Source organism: Numenius arquata, unplaced genomic scaffold, assembly GCF_964106895.1.
Source record: "Numenius arquata unplaced genomic scaffold, bNumArq3.hap1.1 HAP1_SCAFFOLD_1294, whole genome shotgun sequence".
In the NCBI taxonomy this organism is placed as follows: domain Eukaryota; kingdom Metazoa; phylum Chordata; class Aves; order Charadriiformes; family Scolopacidae; genus Numenius; species Numenius arquata.
In genome coordinates this window covers 1-17121 of record NW_027415135.1, presented here as the reverse complement: position 1 = coordinate 17121, position 17121 = coordinate 1, and the positions used below count along the sequence as shown (strand labels likewise).

The window sequence follows — 17121 nt, the reverse complement described above, 5'->3', positions numbered from 1 at the left end:
GGGCTGGGGGGGGTCGCTCCGTGGGGGTCCCGCCGTGGGTCACACCATGGTCCCGCTATGGGTCGCTCCGTGGGTCCCGCTGTGGGTCTGACCCACATCTTCCTGCGGCCGCCGCCGTGGGTCAGTCCGAGCCTCGCCGTGGGTCCCGCTGTGGGTCCCGCTGTGGGTCGCTCCGTGCCCCATATGTGGGTCAGAGCCCCACTTGTGGGTCAGTCCGTGTCCTACTTATGGGTCAGGCCCTGCCCCACACGTGGGTTGGTCCATGTCCTACTTGGGGGTCAGAGCCCCACTTATGTGGGTCAGCCCCCCACTTGTGGGTCACTCCGTGTCCTACTTGTGGGTCAGCCCCCCACTTATGGGTCAGCCCCCCACTTGTAGGTCAGTCCATCTCCTACTTGTGGGTCAGCCCCCCACTTATGGGTCAGCCCCCCACTTGTGGGTCACTCCGCGTCCTACTTGTGGGTCAGCCCCCCACTTGTAGGTCAGTCCATCTCCTACTTGTGGGTCAGCCCCCCACTTGTGGGTCACTCCGCGTCCTACTTATGGGTCAGCCCCCCACTTATGGGTCAGCCCCCCACTTGTGGGTCAGTCCATCTCCTACTTGTGGGTCAGCCCCCCACTTATGGGGTCACTCCGCGTCCTACTTGTGGGTCAGAGCCCCACTTGTGGGTCACTCCGCGTCCTACTTATGGGTCAGCCCCCCACTTATGGGTCAGCCCCCCACTTGTAGATCAGTCCGTCTCCTACTTATGGGTCAGAGCCTCACGTGTGGGTCAGCCCCCTACTTGTAGCTCAGTCCGTCTCCTACTTGTGGGTCAGCCCCCCACTTATGGGGCAGCCCCCCCACTTATGGGTCACCCCCCGCCGCCAGCTCAGTTCCGTTTCTCCGCCCCATCTCCTCGCCGTGGGTCGCTGCGGATGATTCCTTTGGGGGGGGGGGGAAGGAAAAGGGAAGTGGGGGGGGGGGGGGGAAGGATCGCCGTGGGGCAGAGCCGTGGGTCACTGTGGGGCGCTGTGGGGCGGCGCCGTGGGGCGCAGCTCCAGGGAAAGGGCCTCGAAAGCTTCCAACATGGCGGCCCGGACCCGCTCCGTCAGCGCCGGGACGTCGGCGGGACCCAACCCCCGCGTGGGGAGAGGGGGCAGCACCTGGATGACGCACTCACCTGGGGGGCGGGATGTGGGGCTGACCCATAGCGACCCATAGCGCCCCATAGCGCCGCCCCATAGCGCCGCCCCACGGCCCCCAGGTGCCTCCCAAGCTCATCCTTAGCAAGCACCGGAGCTCCTCTGAGCGTGTCTACCCCATAGATCCGCCCCATAGATCCGCCCCATGGCTCTGCCCCATAGATCTGCCCCATAGCGACCCATAGCGCTGCCCCATAGCGCCGCCCTACGGCCCCCCGTGCCTCCTAAACGTCGTCCTCAGCAAGCGCCGGAGCTCCCCTGAGCGTGTCTGCCCCATAGATCTGCCCCATAGATCCGCCCCATGGCTCTGCCCCATAGATCTGCCCCATAGCGACCCATAGCGCCACCCCATAGGGCCGCCCCACGGCCCCCAGGTGCCTCCCAAGCTCATCCTTAGCAAGCACCGGAGCTCCTCTGAGCGTGTCTGCCCCATAGATCCGCCCCATAGATCCGCCCCATGGCTCTGCCCCATGGCTCTGCCCCATAGCGACCCATAGCGACCCATAGCACCGCCCCATAGGGCCGCCCCACGGCCCCCCGCGCCTCCTAAACGTCATCCTCAGTAAGCGCCGGAGCTTCCCTGAGCGTGTCTGCCCCATAGATCCGCCCTATAGCTCTGCCCCATAGCTCTGCCCCATAGATCTGCCCCATAGCGACCCATAGCGACCCATAGCGACCCATAGCGCCGCCCCATAGGGCCCCCCCACGGCCCCCAGGTGCCTCCCAAGCTCATCCTTAGCAAGCACCGGAGCTCCTCTGAGCGTGTCTGCCCCATAGATCCGCCCCATAGATCCGCCCCATGGCTCTGCCCCATAGATCTGCCCCATAGCGACCCATAGCGACCCATAGCGCCGCCCCATAGGGCCGCCCCACGGCCCCCCGCGCCTCCTAAATGTCGTCCTCAGCAAGCGCCGGAGCTTCCCTGAGCGTGTCTGCCCCATAGATCCGCCCCATGGCTCTGCCCCATAGATCTGCCCCATAGCGACCCATAGCGACCCATAGCGACCCATAGCGCCGCCCCATAGGGCCGCCCCACGGCCCCCCGTGTCTCCTAAACGTCGTCCTCAGCAAGCACCGGAGCTTCCCTGAGCGTGTCTGCCCCATAGATCCGCCCCATAGATCCGCCCCATGGCTCTGCCCCATAGATCTGCCCCATAGCGACCCATAGCTGCCCCATAGTGACCCATAGCGACGCCCCATAGGGCCGCCCCACGGCCCCCAGTGCCTCCCAAGCTCATCCTTAGCAAGCACCGGAGCTCCTCTGAGCGTGTCTGCCCCATAGATCCGCCCCATAGATCCGCCCCATAGCTCTGCCCCACAGCGACCCATAGCGACCCATAGCGACCCATAGCACTGCCCCATAGCGCTGCCCCACGGCCCCCCGCGCCTCCTAAACGTCGTCCTCAGTAAGCGCCGGAGCTCCCCTGAGCGTGTCTGCCCCATAGATCCGCCCTATAGCTCTGCCCCATAGCTCTGCCCCATAGATCTGCCCCACAGCGACCCATAGCGACCCATAGCGACCCACAGCGACCCATAGCGCCGCCCTACAGCCCCCCGTGCCTCCTAAACGTCGTCCTCAGCAAGCGCCAGAGCTCCCCTGAGCGTGTCTGCCCCATAGATCCGCCCCATAGATCCACCCCATGGCTCTGCCCCATAGATCTGCCCCATAGCGACCCATAGCGACCCATAGCGACCCATAGCGCCGCCCCATAGCGCCACCCTACAGCCCCCCATGCCTCCTAAACATCGTCCACAGCAAGCGCCGGAGCTTCCCTGAGCGTGTCTGCCCCATAGATCCGCCCCATGGCTCTGCCCCATGGCTCTGCCCCATAGATCTGCCCCACAGCGACCCATAGCGCCGCCCCATAGATCCACCCCATAGCGACACGTAGATCTGCCCCATAGCTCTGTCTCTCCTAGCCCCACAAGTGCTCCCCCCAGCCCCACATCCCTGTACCCCCCACCTGCCCCACACGCCCCCCAGCCCCACAAGTGTCCTGTGTCCCCCTGCCCCAGCCCCACAAGTGCCCCCCAACACCCCCCCAGAGCACTTCCAGCCCCACAAGTGCTCCCCCCAGCCCCACATATCCCTCTCCAGCCCCACATACCCGCACCCCCTGCCTGCCCCACACGCCCCCAGCCCCACAACTGCTCTCTCCAGCCCCACAAGTGTCCTGTGTCCCACCCCCAGCCCCACAAGTGCCCCCCAACACCCCCCCAGAGCACCCCCCAGCCCCACAAGTGCCCCCCCAGCCCCACATATCCCTCTCCAGCCCCACATCCCCGCACCCCCCACCTGCCCCACACGCCCCCCAGCCCCACAAGTGCCCCCCAAACACCCCTCCAGGTACCCCAACGCCCCCCCACAGCACTTCCAGCCCCACATACCCCCCTCCAGCCCCACAAGTGCGCCCCCCAGCCCCACATATCCCCCTCCAGCCCCACATCCCTGCACCCCCCGCCTGCCCCACACGCCCCCCAGCCCCACAAGTGCCCCCCCCAGCCCCACATACCCCCCCCCAGCCCCACAAGTGCCCCCCAAACACTCCTCCAGGTACCCCAACGCCCCCCGAACGCCCCCCCACAGCACCCCCCAGCCCCACAAGTGACCCCCCAGCCCCACATACCCGCACCCCCCGCCTGCCCCACACGCCCCCCAGCCCCACAAGTGCCCCCCCAGCCCCACAAGTGCCCCCCCACACTCCCCCAGAGCATCCCCCAGCCCCACAAGTGCCCCCCCAGCCCCACATATCCCCCTCCAGCCCCACATCCCTGTACCCCCCACCTGCCCCACACGCCCCCCAGCCCCACAAGTGCCCCCCCCAGCCCCACATACCCCCCCCCAGCCCCACAAGTGCCCCCCAACACCCCCCCAGAGCACTTCCAGCCCCACAAGTGCCCCCTCCAGCCCCACATCCCCGTACCCCCCACCTGCCCCACACGCCCCCCAGCCCCACAAGTGCCCCTCCCCAGCCCCACAAGTGCCCCCCAAACACCCCTCCAGGTACCCCAACGCCCCCCCAGAGCACTTCCAGCCCCACATACCCCCCTCCAGCCCCACAAGTGCCCCCTCCAGCCCCACATACCCGCACCCCCCGCCTGCCCCACACGCCCCCCAGCCCCACAAGTGCCCTCCCCAGCCCCACAAGTGCCCCCCAACACCCCCCCAGAGCACTTCCAGCCCCACATACCCCCCTCCAGCCCCACAAGTGCCCCCCCAGCCCCACATATCCCCCTTCAGCCCCACATCCCCGCACCCCCCACCTGCCCCACACGCCCCCCAGCCCCACAAGTGCCCTCCCCAGCCCCACAAGTGCCCCCCCCAGCCCCACAAGTGCCCCCTCCAGCCCCACATACCCGCACCCCCCGCCTGCCCCACACGTCCCCCAGCCCCACAAGTGCCCCCCCCAGCCCCACATACCCCCCCCCAGCCCCACAAGTGCCCCCCAAACACCCCTCCAGGTACCCCAACGCCCCCCCACAGCACCCCCCAGCCCCACAAGTGCCCCCCCAGCCCCACATATCCCTCTCCAGCCCCACATCCCCGCACCCCCCGCCTGCCCCACACGCCCCCCAGCCCCACAAGTGCCCTCCCCAGCCCCACAAGTGCCCCCCAAACACCCCTCCAGGTACCCCAACGCCCCCCCAGAGCACTTCCAGCCCCACACACCCCCCTCCAGCCCCACAAGTGCCCCCTCCAGCCCCACATACCCGCACCCCCCGCCTGCCCCACACGTCCCCCAGCCCCACAAGTGCCCCCCCAGCCCCACATACCCCCCCCCAGCCCCACAAGTGCCCCCCAAACACCCCCCCAGAGCACTTCCAGCCCCACATACCCCCCTCCAGCCCCACAAGTGCCCCCTCCAGCCCCACATACCCGCACCCCCCGCCTGCCCCACACGTCCCCCAGCCCCACAAGTGCCCCCCCAGCCCCACAAGTGCCCCCCCACACTCCCCCAGAGCATCCCCCAGCCCCACAAGTGCCCCCCCCAGCCCCACATACCCCCCTCCAGCCCCACAAGTGCCCCCCCAGCCCCACATATCCCCCTCCAGCCCCACATCCCCGTACCCCCCGCCTGCCCCACACGCCCCCCAGCCCCACAAGTGCCCTCCCCAGCCCCACAAGTGCCCCCCCCCTCACCGGCCGTGAACCTCCTCTCCCTCTTGCTGTAGAAGTGCTGGTAGGAAGAGATGACGATGGGGACGACGGGGACCTGTGGGGCAGGAGACGACGATGTGGGGCAGGAGACGACGATGTGGGGCAGCAGGGGGGGGGGGGTGTCTCGCGCCTGCCCCACGGCTCAGCCCCACACACCTGGGCCTGCACGGCGAGGTGGAAAGCCCCCCGCTTGAAGGGCAGCATGGAGCCGCTGTGGTTGCGCGTCCCCTCGGGGAAGACCCACACGCGCACCTGGGGGGCAGAGGAGATGTGGGGCAGCCCCACGGCGAGGTCATGTCCCCCCCCGTCCCTCCCCCCACCCCCCCGCCCCATAACTCACCCAGCCCCATAGATCTCCCAGCTCCACGGATCTCCCAGCCCCATAGATCTCCCAGCCCCATAGATCTCCCAGCCCCATGGCTCCCCCAGCCCCATAGATGCCCCATAGATCCCTCGGCCCCATGGATCCCCCAGCCCCACACCTGTCCCAGCCCCATAGCTCCCCCAGCCCCACAGCTGCCCCATAGATCCCCCAGCCCCATAGCTGCCCCAGCCCCACACCTGTCCCAGCCCCATAGCTGCCCCATAGCTCCCCCAGCCCCATAGATGCCCCAGCCACACGGATCTCCCAGCCCCATAGATTCCCCAGCCCCACAACTGCCCCACAGCTCCACCCGCGCACCTGGGGGGCAGAGGAGATGTGGGGCAGCCCCACGGCGAGGTCACGTCCCCACCCGTCCCTCCCCCCCCCCACACCCCCCCGCCCCATAACTCACCCAGCCCCATAGATCACCCAGCCCCATGGCTCCCCCAGCCCCATAAATGCCCCAGCCCTATAGCTGCCCCATAGATCTCCCAGCCCCATGGATCTCCCAGCCCCATGGCTCCCCCAGCCCCACAGATTTCCCAGCCCCATGGCTCCCCCAGCCCCATAACTCAGCCCCATGGCTGCCCCATGGATCCCCCAGCCCCACGGATCCCGCAGCCGCCCCACAGCTCCACCCGCGCACCTGGGGGGCAGAGGAGATGTGGGGCAGCCCCACGGCGAGGTCATGTCCCCACCCGTCCCTCCCCCCACCCCCCCCGCCCCATAACTCACCCAGCCCCATAGATCTCCCAGCTCCACGGATCTCCCAGCCCCATAGATATCCCTGCCCCATAGCTGCCCCATAGATCACCCAGCCCCATGGATCTCCCAGCCCCATAGCTGCCCCATAGATCACCCAGCCCCATAGATCTCCCAGCCCCATGGCTCCCCCAGCCCCATAGATGCCCCATAGATCCCTCGGCCCCATGGATCCCCCAGCCCCATAGCTCCCCCAGCTCCACGGATCTCCCAGCTCCATAGATATCCCTGCCCCATAGATGCCCCAGCCCCATGGATCTCCCAGCCCCATAGCTGCCCCATAGATCACCCAGCCCCATAGATCTCCCAGCCCCATGGCTCCCCCAGCCCCATAGATGCCCCATAGATCCCCCAGCCCCATGGATCTCCCAGCCCCATGGATCCCCCAGCCCCACAGCTGTCCCAGCCCCACAGCTCCCCCAGCTCCACAGCTGCCCCATAGATCCCCCAGCCCCATAGATGCCCCAGCCCCACACCTGTCCCAGCCCCATAGCTGCCCCATAGCTCCCCCAGCCCCATAGATGCCCCAGCCACACAGATCTCCCAGCCCCATAGATCCTCCAGCCCCACAACTGCCCCACAGCTCCACTCGCGCACCTGGGGGGGCAGAGGAGATGTGGGGCAGCCCCACGGCGAGGTCATGTCCCCACCCGTCCCTCCCCCCCCCCCCGCCCCATAACTCACCCAGCCCCATAGATCTCCCAGCTCCACGGATCTCGCAGCTCCATAGATCTCCCAGCCCCATAGATATCCCAGCCCCATAGCTGCCCCATAGATCACCCAGCCCCATAGATCTCCCAGCCCCATAGATCACCCAGCCCCATGGCTAGCCCATAGATGCCCCAGCCCCATGGCTCCCCCAGCCCCGTGGCTCCCCCAGCCCCATAGATGCCCCAGCCCCATGGTAGACCCATGGCTCCCCCAGCCCCATAGATCACCCAGCCCCATAACTCAGCCCCACGGCTGCCCCATAGATCCCCCAGCCCCATGGATCTCCCAGCCCCATGGCTCCCCCAGCCCCACAGATTTCCCAGCCCCATGGCTCACCCAGCCCCATAGCTCAGCCCCACGGCCCCCCCAGCCCCATAGCTGCCCCACAGCTCCCCCAGCCCCACAGCCGCCCCATAGCTGCCCCACAGCTCCCCCAGCCCCATAGCTGCCCCAGCTAACCATAGTCTGGGCAACCTCGGCTGCGATGCCAGTGGCAGTACCCAGCCCCACGGCCGCCCCACGGCTCCCCCAGCCCCACGGCCGCCCCGTAGCTCCCCCCCCCAGCCCCATAGCTGCCCCATAGCTGCCCCACGGCTCCCTCAGCCCCATAGCCGCCCCACAGCTCCCCATTCACGCCCCAGATAAGCATAGTCTGGGCAACCTCGGCTGCGATGCCGGTGGCCGTACCCAGCCCCACGGCTCCCCCAGCCCCACGGCCGCCCCGTAGCTCCCCCCCCCAGCCCCATAGCTGCCCCATAGCTGCCCCACAGCTGCCCCACGGCTCCCCCAGCCCCACGGCTACCCCAGCTAAGCATAGAGTGGGCAACCTCAGCAACGACACTGATGGCCGTACCCAGCCCCACGGCGGCCCCATAGCTCCCCCCAGCCCCACAACCGCCCCATAGCTGCCCCACAGCTGCCCCACGGCTCCCCCAGCCCCACGGCTACCCCAGCTAAGCATAGAGTGGGCAACCTCAGCAACGACACTGATGGCCATACCCAGCCCCACGGCCGCCCCACGGCTCCCCCAGCCCCACGGCCGCCCCGTAGCTCCCCCCCCAGCCCCATAGCTGCCCCATAGCTGCCCCATAGTTGCCCCACGGCTCCCCCAGCCCCACAGCTGCCCCAGCTAACCATAGTCTGGGCAACCTCAGCTACGATGCCGGTGGCCGTACCCAGCCCCACGGCCGCCCCACGGCTCCCCCAGCCCCACGGCGGCCCCATAGCTCCCCCCCCAGCCCCACAACCGCCCCATAGCTGCCCCACGGCTCCCTCAGCCCCATAGCCGCCCCACAGCTCCCCATTCACGCCCCAGATAAGCATAGTCTGGGCAACCTCGGCTGCGATGCCGGTGGCCGTACCCAGCCCCACGGCTCCCCCAGCCCCACGGCCACCCCGTAGCTCCCCCCCCCGGCCCCATAGCTGCCCCACAGCTGCCCCACAGCTCCCCCAGCCCCACAGCTGCCCCAGCTAAGCATAGTCTGGGCAACCTCGGCTGCGATGCTGGTGGCTGTACCCAGCCCCACGGCCACCCCACGGCTCCCCCAGCCCCATGGCGGCCCCATAGCTCCCCCCAGCCCCATAGCTGCCCCATAGCTGCCCCACTCACGTCCTGGCTGAGCATGGTGTGGGCGGCCTCGGCCATGACGCTGATGGCGTCGTGCGTGCGCTTGCGGTCGATGAAGATGATGCCCCCCAGCCAACAGGCCACCCCCACCGCCCCCATGTAGAGCAGCTCCCGCTTGGCGATGGGCACGCAGCGGTCGGGCAGCACCTCCATCATCCCTATGGGGCAGGGGAAGCCGTGGGGCGGGATGTGGGGCGGCTATGGGGCGGCTGTGGGGCCGGGGAAGGGGCTGTGGGGATGTGGGGTTGGGGGGCGGCGATGGGCAGGAGGTGATGAGGCACCATCTCTATCGTTCCTGGGGGGCTATGGGGCTGGGGAGGGGCTATGGGGCAGCTGTGGGGCAGCTGTGGGGCTGGGGAGGGGGTGTGGGGCAGGGGAGTTGGGGGGCGGCGATGGGCAGGAGGTGATGGGGCAGCACCTCCATCATCTCTATGGGGCAGGGGCAGCTGTGGGGAGGGATGTGGGGCAGCTGTGGGGCTGGGGAGGGGCTATGGGGCAGGGGAGGCCTTGGGGCAGGATGTGGGGCGGCTATGGGGCAGCTGTGGGGCTGGGGAGGGGGTGTGGGGCAGGGGAGTTGAGGGGCGGCGATGGGCAGGCGGTGATGGGGCAGCACCTCCATCATCCCCATGGGGCAGGGGAGGGGCTATGGGGCAGGGGAGGCCGTGGGGCAGGATGTGGGGCGGCTATGGGGCGGCTGTGGGGCCGGGGAAGGGGCTGCGGGGCAGGGGAGTTGAGGGGCGGCGATGGGCAGGGGGTGATGGGGCAGCACCTCCATCATTCCTGGGGGGCTATGGGGCTGGGGAGGGGCTATGGGGCAGCTGTGGGGCAGCTATGGGGCTGGGGAGGGGGTGTGGGGCGGCTATGGGGCAGCTGTGGGGCTGGGGAGGGGCTGTGGGGCAGCTGTGGGGCTGGGGAGGGGCTGTGGGGCAGGGGAGTTGGGGGGCGGCGATGGGCAGGCGGTGATGGGGCACCATCTCCATCATTCCTGGGGGGCTATGGGGCTGGGGAGGGGCTATGGGGCAGCTGTGGGGCAGCTATGGGGCTGGGGAGGGGCTGTGGGGCAGCTATGGGGCGGCTGTGGGGCCGGGGAAGGGGCTGTGGGGCAGGGGAGTTGGGGGGCGGCGATGGGCAGGCGGTGATGGGGCACCATCTCCATCATTCCTGGGGGGCTATGGGGCTGGGGAGGGGCTATGGGGCAGCTGTGGGGCAGCTATGGGGCTGGGGAGGGGCTGTGGGGCAGCTATGGGGCGGCTGTGGGGCCGGGGAAGGGGCTGTGGGGCAGGGGAGTTGGGGGGCGGCGATGGGCAGGCGGTGATGGGGCAGCACCTCCATCATCCCTATGGGGCAGGGGAAGCTGTGGGGAGGGATGTGGGGCAGCTGTGGGGCTGGGGAGGGGCTATGGGGCAGGGGAGGCCGTGGGGCAGGATGTGGGGCAGCTATGGGGCGGGTGTGGGGCCGGGGAGGGGCTGTGGGGCAGGGGAGTTGGGGGGCAGCGATGGGCAGGCGGTGATGGGGCACCATCTCCATCATTCCTGGGGGGCTATGGGGCGGCTATGGGGCTGAAGAAGGGCTATGGGGCAGCTATGGGGCAGCTATGGGGCTGGGGAGGGGGTGTGGGGCAGCTATGGGGCGGCTGTGGGGCCGGGGAAGGGGCTGTGGGGCAGGGGAGTTGGGGGCGGCGATGGGCAGGCGGTGATGCGGCACCATCTCTATCGTTCCTGGGGGGCTATGGGGCTGGGGAAGGGCTATGGGGCGGCTATGGGGCAGCTATGGGGCTGGGGAGGGGGTGTGGGGCAGCTATGGGGCGGCTGTGGGGCCGGGGAGGGGCTGTGGGGCAGGGGAGTTGGGGGGCGGCGATGGGCAGGCGGTGATGGGGCAGCACCTCCATCATCCCTATGGGGCAGGGGAAGCCGTGGGGAGGGATGTGGGGCAGCTGTGGGGCTGGGGAGCGGCTATGGGGCAGGGGAGGCCGTGGGGCAGGATGTGGGGCGGCTATGGGGCGGCTGTGGGGCCGGGGAAGGGGCTGTGGGGCTGTGGGGTTGGGGGGCGGCGAAGAGCAGGAGGTGATGAGGCACCATCTCTATCATTCCTGGGGGGCTATGGGGCTGGGGAGGGGCTATGGGGCGGCTATGGGGCAGCTATGGGGCTGGGGAGGGGCTGTGGGGCAGGGGAGTTGGGGAGGTGGCGATGGGCAGGACGTGATGGGGCAGCACCTCCATCATCCCTATGGGGCAGGGGAAGCTGTGGGGAGGGATGTGGGGCAGCTGTGGGGCTGGGGAGGGGCTATGGGGCAGGGGAGGCCGTGGGGCAGGATGTGGGGCGGCTATGGGGCGGCTGTGGGGCCGGGGAGGGGCTATGGGGCTGTGGGGCGGCGATGGGCAGGAGGTGATGAGGCACCATCTCTATCGTTCCTGGGGGGCTATGGGGCAGCTGTGGGGCTGGGGAGGAGCCTATGGGGCTGGGGAGGCCGTGGGGCGGGATGTGGGTTCCTGTGGGGCAGATCTATGGGTCGCTATGGGGCAGAGCCATGGGGCGGATCTATGGGGCAGCAGACGGAAGGAACTCTGGAGGAACGGGGTTGAACTACCCCTGTGAGAGGGCACAGGTCCGCGGGGCAGCGCCGTGGGGCGGATCTATGGGGCGCTATGGGGCAGAGCTATGGGGCAGACCCATAGGGCAGATCTATGGGGCAGCAGATGAAGGGAACTCTGGAAGGATGGGGCCGAACCCCCCCCGTGAGAGGGCACAGGTCCGTGGGGCAGCACCGTGGGTCGCCGTGGGGCGGATCTATGGGGCGCTATGGGTCAGATATGGGTCGCTATGGGGCAGAGCCGTGGGGCAGCCCCACGGGGCGGATCTATGGGGCAGCAGACAGAAGGAACTCTGGAGAGATGGGGCCGAACCCTCCCTGTGAGAGGGCACAGGTCCGCGGGGCGGCGCCGTGGGTCGCCGTGGGGCGGATCTATGGGTCGCTATGGGGCAGGTACGGGTCGCTATGGGGCAGAGCCATGGGGCAGACCCATAGAGCAGATCTATAGGGCAGCAGATGAAGAGAACTCTGGAAGGATGGGGCTGAACTTCCCCTGTGAGAGGGCACAGGTCCGCGGGGCAGCGCCGTGGGTCGCCGTGGGGCGGATCTATGGGGCGCTATGGGTCAGATATGGGTCGCTATGGGGCAGAGCCGTGGGGCAGCCCCACGGGGCGGATCTATGGGGCAGCAGACGGAAGGAACTCTGGAGAGACGGGGCCGAAACCCCCCCGTGAGAGGGCACAGGTACGCGGGGCGGCGCCGTGGGTCGCCGTGGGGCGGATCTATGGGTCGCTATGGGTCAGATATGGGTCGCTATGGGGCAGAGCCGTGGGGCAGCCCCACGGGGCGGATCTATGGGGCAGCAGACGGAAGGAACTCTGGAGAGACGGGGCCGAAACCCCCCCGTGAGAGGGCACAGGTACGCGGGGCGGCGCCGTGGGTCGCCGTGGGGCGGATCTATGGGGCGCTATGGGGCAGGATCTATGGGGCGGCCGTACCCAGGAGGTCGAGGGAGCTCTGGTGGTTGCTGACGACGACGTAGGGCTGGCGGGGGGGGAAGTGCTGGGCCCCCCGCACGGCCATGCGGATCCCATAGAGGTGCTTCACGTGCTGCAGCAGCCCCCGGATGATCCTGGGGAGAGACGGGCACTTGGGGGTCACAGCCTGCCCCATAGATCCTGCCCCACACATCCCCACGCGTCCCCCCCCTCCCGGCCCCACACATCCCTCTCCCTGCCCCACGCATCCCTCTCGCTGCTCCGTAGATCCTGCCCCACGCATCCCCGCGTATCCCTCCCCCTGCCCCACACGTCCTCCTCCCTGCCCCATAGATCCTGCCCCACACATCCCCACACATCCCCCCTCCCAGCCCCATAGATCCTGCCCCACACATCCCCACGCATCCCCCTCCCTGCCCCATAGATCCTGCCCCACACATCCCCACACATCTTCTCCCCCTGCCCCACACATCCCCCTCCCTGCCCCATAGATCCTGCCCCACACATCCCCCTCCCTGCCCCATAGATCCTGCCCCACACATCCCCCTCCCTGCCCCATAGATCCTGCCCCACGCATCCTCTTCCCCTGCCCCACACGTTCCCTCCCTGCGCCATAGATCCTGCCCCACACATCCCTTCTCTGCCCCATAGATCCTGCCCCACACATCCCCCTCCCTGCCCCATAGATCCTGCCCCACACATCCTTCTCCCTGCCCCACACATCCCTCTCCCAGCCCCATAGATCCTGCCCCACACATCCCCATGCATCCCCCTCCCTGCCCCACGCATCTCTCTTGCTGCCCCATAGATCCTGCCCCACACGTTCCCTCCCTGCCCCATAGATCCTGCCCCACACATCCCCATGCATCCCCCCCCGCCCCATAAATCCTGCCCCACACATCCCTCTCCCAGCCCCACACATTCCCTCCCTGCCCCATAGATCCTGCCCCACACATCCCCACACATTCCTCTCCCAGCCCCACACACCCCCTCACCCCGCCCCACACATCCCTCTCCCTGCCCCATAGATCCTGCCCCACACATCCCCACACATCCCCCCTCCCAGCCCCATAGATCCTGCCCCACACATCCCCACGCATCTTCTCCCCCTGCCCCACACATCTCCCTCCCTGCCCCATAGATCCTGCCCCACGCATTTCTCTCCCTACCCCATAGATCCTGCTCCACACATCCTCTTCCCCTGCCCCACACATTCCCTCCCTGCCCCATAGATCCTGCCCCACGCATCCCTTCTCTGCCCCATAGATCCTGCCCCACACATCCCTCTCCCGCCCCCATAGATCCTGCCCCACACATCCCCATGCATCCCCCTCCCTGCCCCACGCATCTCTCTTGCTGCCCCATAGATCCTGCCCCACACGTTCCCTCCCTGCCCCATAGATCCTGCCCCACACATCCCCATGCATCCCCCCCCGCCCCATAAATCCTGCCCCACACATCCCTCTCCCAGCCCCACACATTCCCTCCCTGCCCCATAGATCCTGCCCCACACATCCCCACACATTCCTCTCCCAGCCCCACACACCCCCTCACCCCGCCCCACACATCCCTCTCCCTGCCCCATAGATCCTGTCCCACACATCCCTCTCCCAGCCCCACACATCCCTCTCCCAGCCCCATAGATCCTGCCCCACACATCCCCACGCATCCCCCTCCCTGCCCCACGCATCTCTCTCGCTGCCCCATAGATCCTGCCCCACACATCCCCTCTCTGCCCCATAGATCCTGCCCCACACATCCCCACACATCCCCCTCCCAGCCCCACACATCCCCTCCCTGCCCCATAGATCCTGCCCCACACATCCCCTCCCTGCCCCATAGATCCTGCCCCACACATCCCCTCCCTGCCCCATAGATCCTGCCCCACACATCCCCTCCCTGCCCCATAGATCCTGCTCCACACGTCCCCCCTCCCAGCCCCATAGATCCTGCCCCACACGTCCCCCCTCCCTGCCCCATAGATCCTGCCCCACACATCCCCATCCCAGCCCCATAGATCCTGCCCCACACGTCCCCCTCCCAGCCCCATAGATCCTGCCCCACACATCCCTTCTCTGCCCCATAGATCCCGCCCCACACATCCCCTCCCCCCCGCCCCACACATCCTGCCCCACACCCCCCCCCACCCCCCCCAACCCCCCCCCCCCAGCCCCAAAGCTGCTCCCCCCCCATCATTCCCCCCAACGTGGCTCCCCCCCGTAGCCCCCCCAAACCGTGTCCCCAAATGTCCCCACGTGTCCCCAAGCCCCCGTGACCCCCCCGTGTCCCCCCCCCGCGACCCCCCCACCCCATATTGTGGCCGTGACCCCCCCGGGGGGGGCAGAGGGGGGGTCATCAGGGGGATCCCCATGTGTTTCTCTCCTCTGTATCCCCTTTTACGCTTCTCTATCCCCCGTAGCCCCCCCAAACCGTGTCCCCAAATGTCCCCACATGTCCCCAAGCCCCCGTGACCCCCCCGTGTCCCCCCCCCGCGACCCCCCCACCCCATATTGTGGTTGTGGCCCCCCCGGGGGGGGTCACCAGAGGGATCCCCATCTCCTCCTGCCTCCTGTATCCCCCTTTATCCCCCCATATCTCCCCATCCCTGTGTCCCCAAATGTCCCCAAGTGTCCCCAAATCCCCGTGACCCCCCCGTGTCCCCCCCCCATGACCCCCCCACCCCATATTGTGGCCGTGGCCCCCCCGGGGGGGGCAGAAAAGGGGTCATCAGGGGGATCCCCATGTCTTTCTCTCCCCTGTATCCTCCCGTAGCCCCCCCAAACCGTGCCCCCAAATGTCCCCAAGTCCCCGTGACCCCCCCGTGTCCCCCCCTCCCGCGTCCCCCCCACCCCATATTGTGGCCGTGGCCCCCCCGGGGGGGGCAGAGGGGGGGTCAACAAGGGGATCTCCATGTGTTTCTCTCCCCTACATCCCCCTGTATCCCCCTTTATCCCCCTGTATCCCCCCGTAGCCCCCCCAAACCGTGTCCCCAAATGTCCCCACGTGTCCCCAAGCCCCCGTGACCCCCCCGTGTCCCCCCCCCGCGACCCCCCCGCCCCATATTATGGCCATGACCCCCCCGGGGGGGGCAGAAAAGGGGTCATCAGGGGGATCCCCATGTCTTTCTCTCCCCTGTATCCCCCCGTAGCCCCCCCAAACCGTGTCCCCAAATGTCCCCACGTGTCCCCAAGCCCCTGTGACCCCCCCGTGTCCCCCCCCCCACCTCATGTTGTGGACGTGGCGGCCGCGGGGGGCGCAGAGGGGGATGGCCAGCAGGGCCAGGAGCAGGATCCAGCCGTGGAAGAATCCCATCTTGCAGAAGAAGCGGAAGGAGCCGCTGCGTTCGTAGAGGAGGGGGAGGAGGAGCAGGGCCACCCCCAGCGCCGCCGTCCCCACCGTCACCTCCATGGCACCTGCGGGGGGGGGGACAAGGGACAAGGAAGGAAGGGGGGGGGGTCGGGGGGGGGGGCAAAAAACCCCCCCCCAGGACCCATAGAACCCATAGAAACCCCCCCAGACCCCATAGAACCGAGCGTCGCCGTCCCCATCGTCCCCGCCGTCACCTTTATGGTGCCCGGGGGGGCCACAAGGACCCCCCCCCCGGGATAAAGGGACCCCCCCAGGACAAACAGACCCCCCCGGGGCAGATTGACCCCCCCCGGGGCAGATTGACCCCCCCCCGGACCCATAGAACCCCCCCAGACCCCACAGAACCGAGCGTCGCCGTCCTCATCGTCCCCGCTGTCACCTTTCTGGCGCCTGGGGGGGCCACAAGGACCCCCCCCCCAGATAAAAGGACCCCCCCGGGACAAACAGACCCCCCCGGGACAGATTGACCCCCCCCAGGACAGATTGACCCCCCCCCGGACCCATAGAACCCCCCCAGACCCCACAGAACCGAGCGTCGCCGTCCTCATCGTCCCCACTGTCACCTTTATGGCACCCGGGGGGGCCACAATGACCCCCCCCCGGGACAAAAGGACCCCCCCGGGAAAGATTGACCCCCCCCCGAGCAGACTGACCCCCCCCCGGGACAGATTGACCCCCCCAGACCCATAGAACCCCCCCCAGACCCCATAGAACCGGGCGTCGCCGTCCCCATCGTCCCCACTGTCACCTTTATGGCGCCCGGGGGGGCCACAATGACCCCCCCCCGGGATAAAGGGACCCCCCCGGGACAAACAGACCCCCCCGGGACAGATTGACCCCCCCCCGAGACAGATTGACCCCCCCCACAGCCCCCCCAGAACCCACAGAACCCCCCCAGACCCCATAGAACCGGGTGTCGCCGTCCCCATCGTCCCCACCGTCACCTTTATGGAACCTGGGGGGGCCACAAGGACCCCCCCCCCCAGGATAAAGGGACCCCCCCGGGACAGATTGACCCCCCCCCGAGCAGACTGACCCCCCCCGGACCCACAGAACCCCCCCAGACCCCATAGAACCGAGCGTCGCCGTCCCCACTGCCCCCACCATCACCTCTGTGGTGTCTGGGGGGGGCAAGGGAGGAACAAGGACCCCCCCCCGGGACAAAGGGACCCCCCCGGGGCAGATTGACCCCCCCCGGGGCAGATTGACCCCCCCCCGGACCCATAGAACCCCCCCAGACCCCATAGAACCGAGTGTCGCCGTCCCCATCGTCCCCACCGTCACCTTTATGGCGCCCGGGGGGGCCACAATGACCCCCCCCCGGGATAAAAGGACCCCCCCAGGACAAACAGCCCCCCCCGGGACAGATTGACCCCCCCCCGGGACAGATTGACACCCCCCCGGACCCATAGAACC

At 68.6% G+C, this 17121-nt stretch overlaps 1 protein-coding gene across 1 annotated transcript; it reads right to left on the bottom strand.

Annotated features, from left to right (window-relative positions):
- Nucleotides 1–999: 999 nt before the first annotated feature.
- On the bottom strand, nt 1000–15744 carry AGPAT1 (1-acylglycerol-3-phosphate O-acyltransferase 1). The gene is made up of 6 exons (XM_074167488.1): nt 15560–15744; nt 12337–12470; nt 8791–8966; nt 5501–5596; nt 5327–5399; nt 1000–1163 (listed from the first exon to the last, which is right to left on the bottom strand). The coding sequence occupies exons 1-6, from the start codon at nt 15742–15744 to the stop codon at nt 1000–1002; spliced, it is 828 nt and encodes a 275-aa protein (XP_074023589.1).
- Nucleotides 15745–17121: the final 1377 nt, after the last annotated feature.

What these genes read in the sequence shown, in the direction of transcription:
- AGPAT1 (XM_074167488.1), bottom strand. Translation starts at nt 15,744, where the DNA reads ATGGAGGTGACGGTGGGGACGGCGGCGCTGGGGGTGGCCCTGCTCCTC. An exon ending in GAGCTCCCTCGACCTCCTGG is followed by an intron (nt 8,967 to 12,336) that starts GTACGGCCGCCC and finishes CCTGCCCCATAG; the next exon opens with GGATGATGGAGGTGCTGCCC. An exon ending in GGAGAGGAGGTTCACGGCCG is followed by an intron (nt 1,164 to 5,326) that starts GTGAGGGGGGGG and finishes CCCGCCCCCCAG; the next exon opens with GTGAGTGCGTCATCCAGGTG.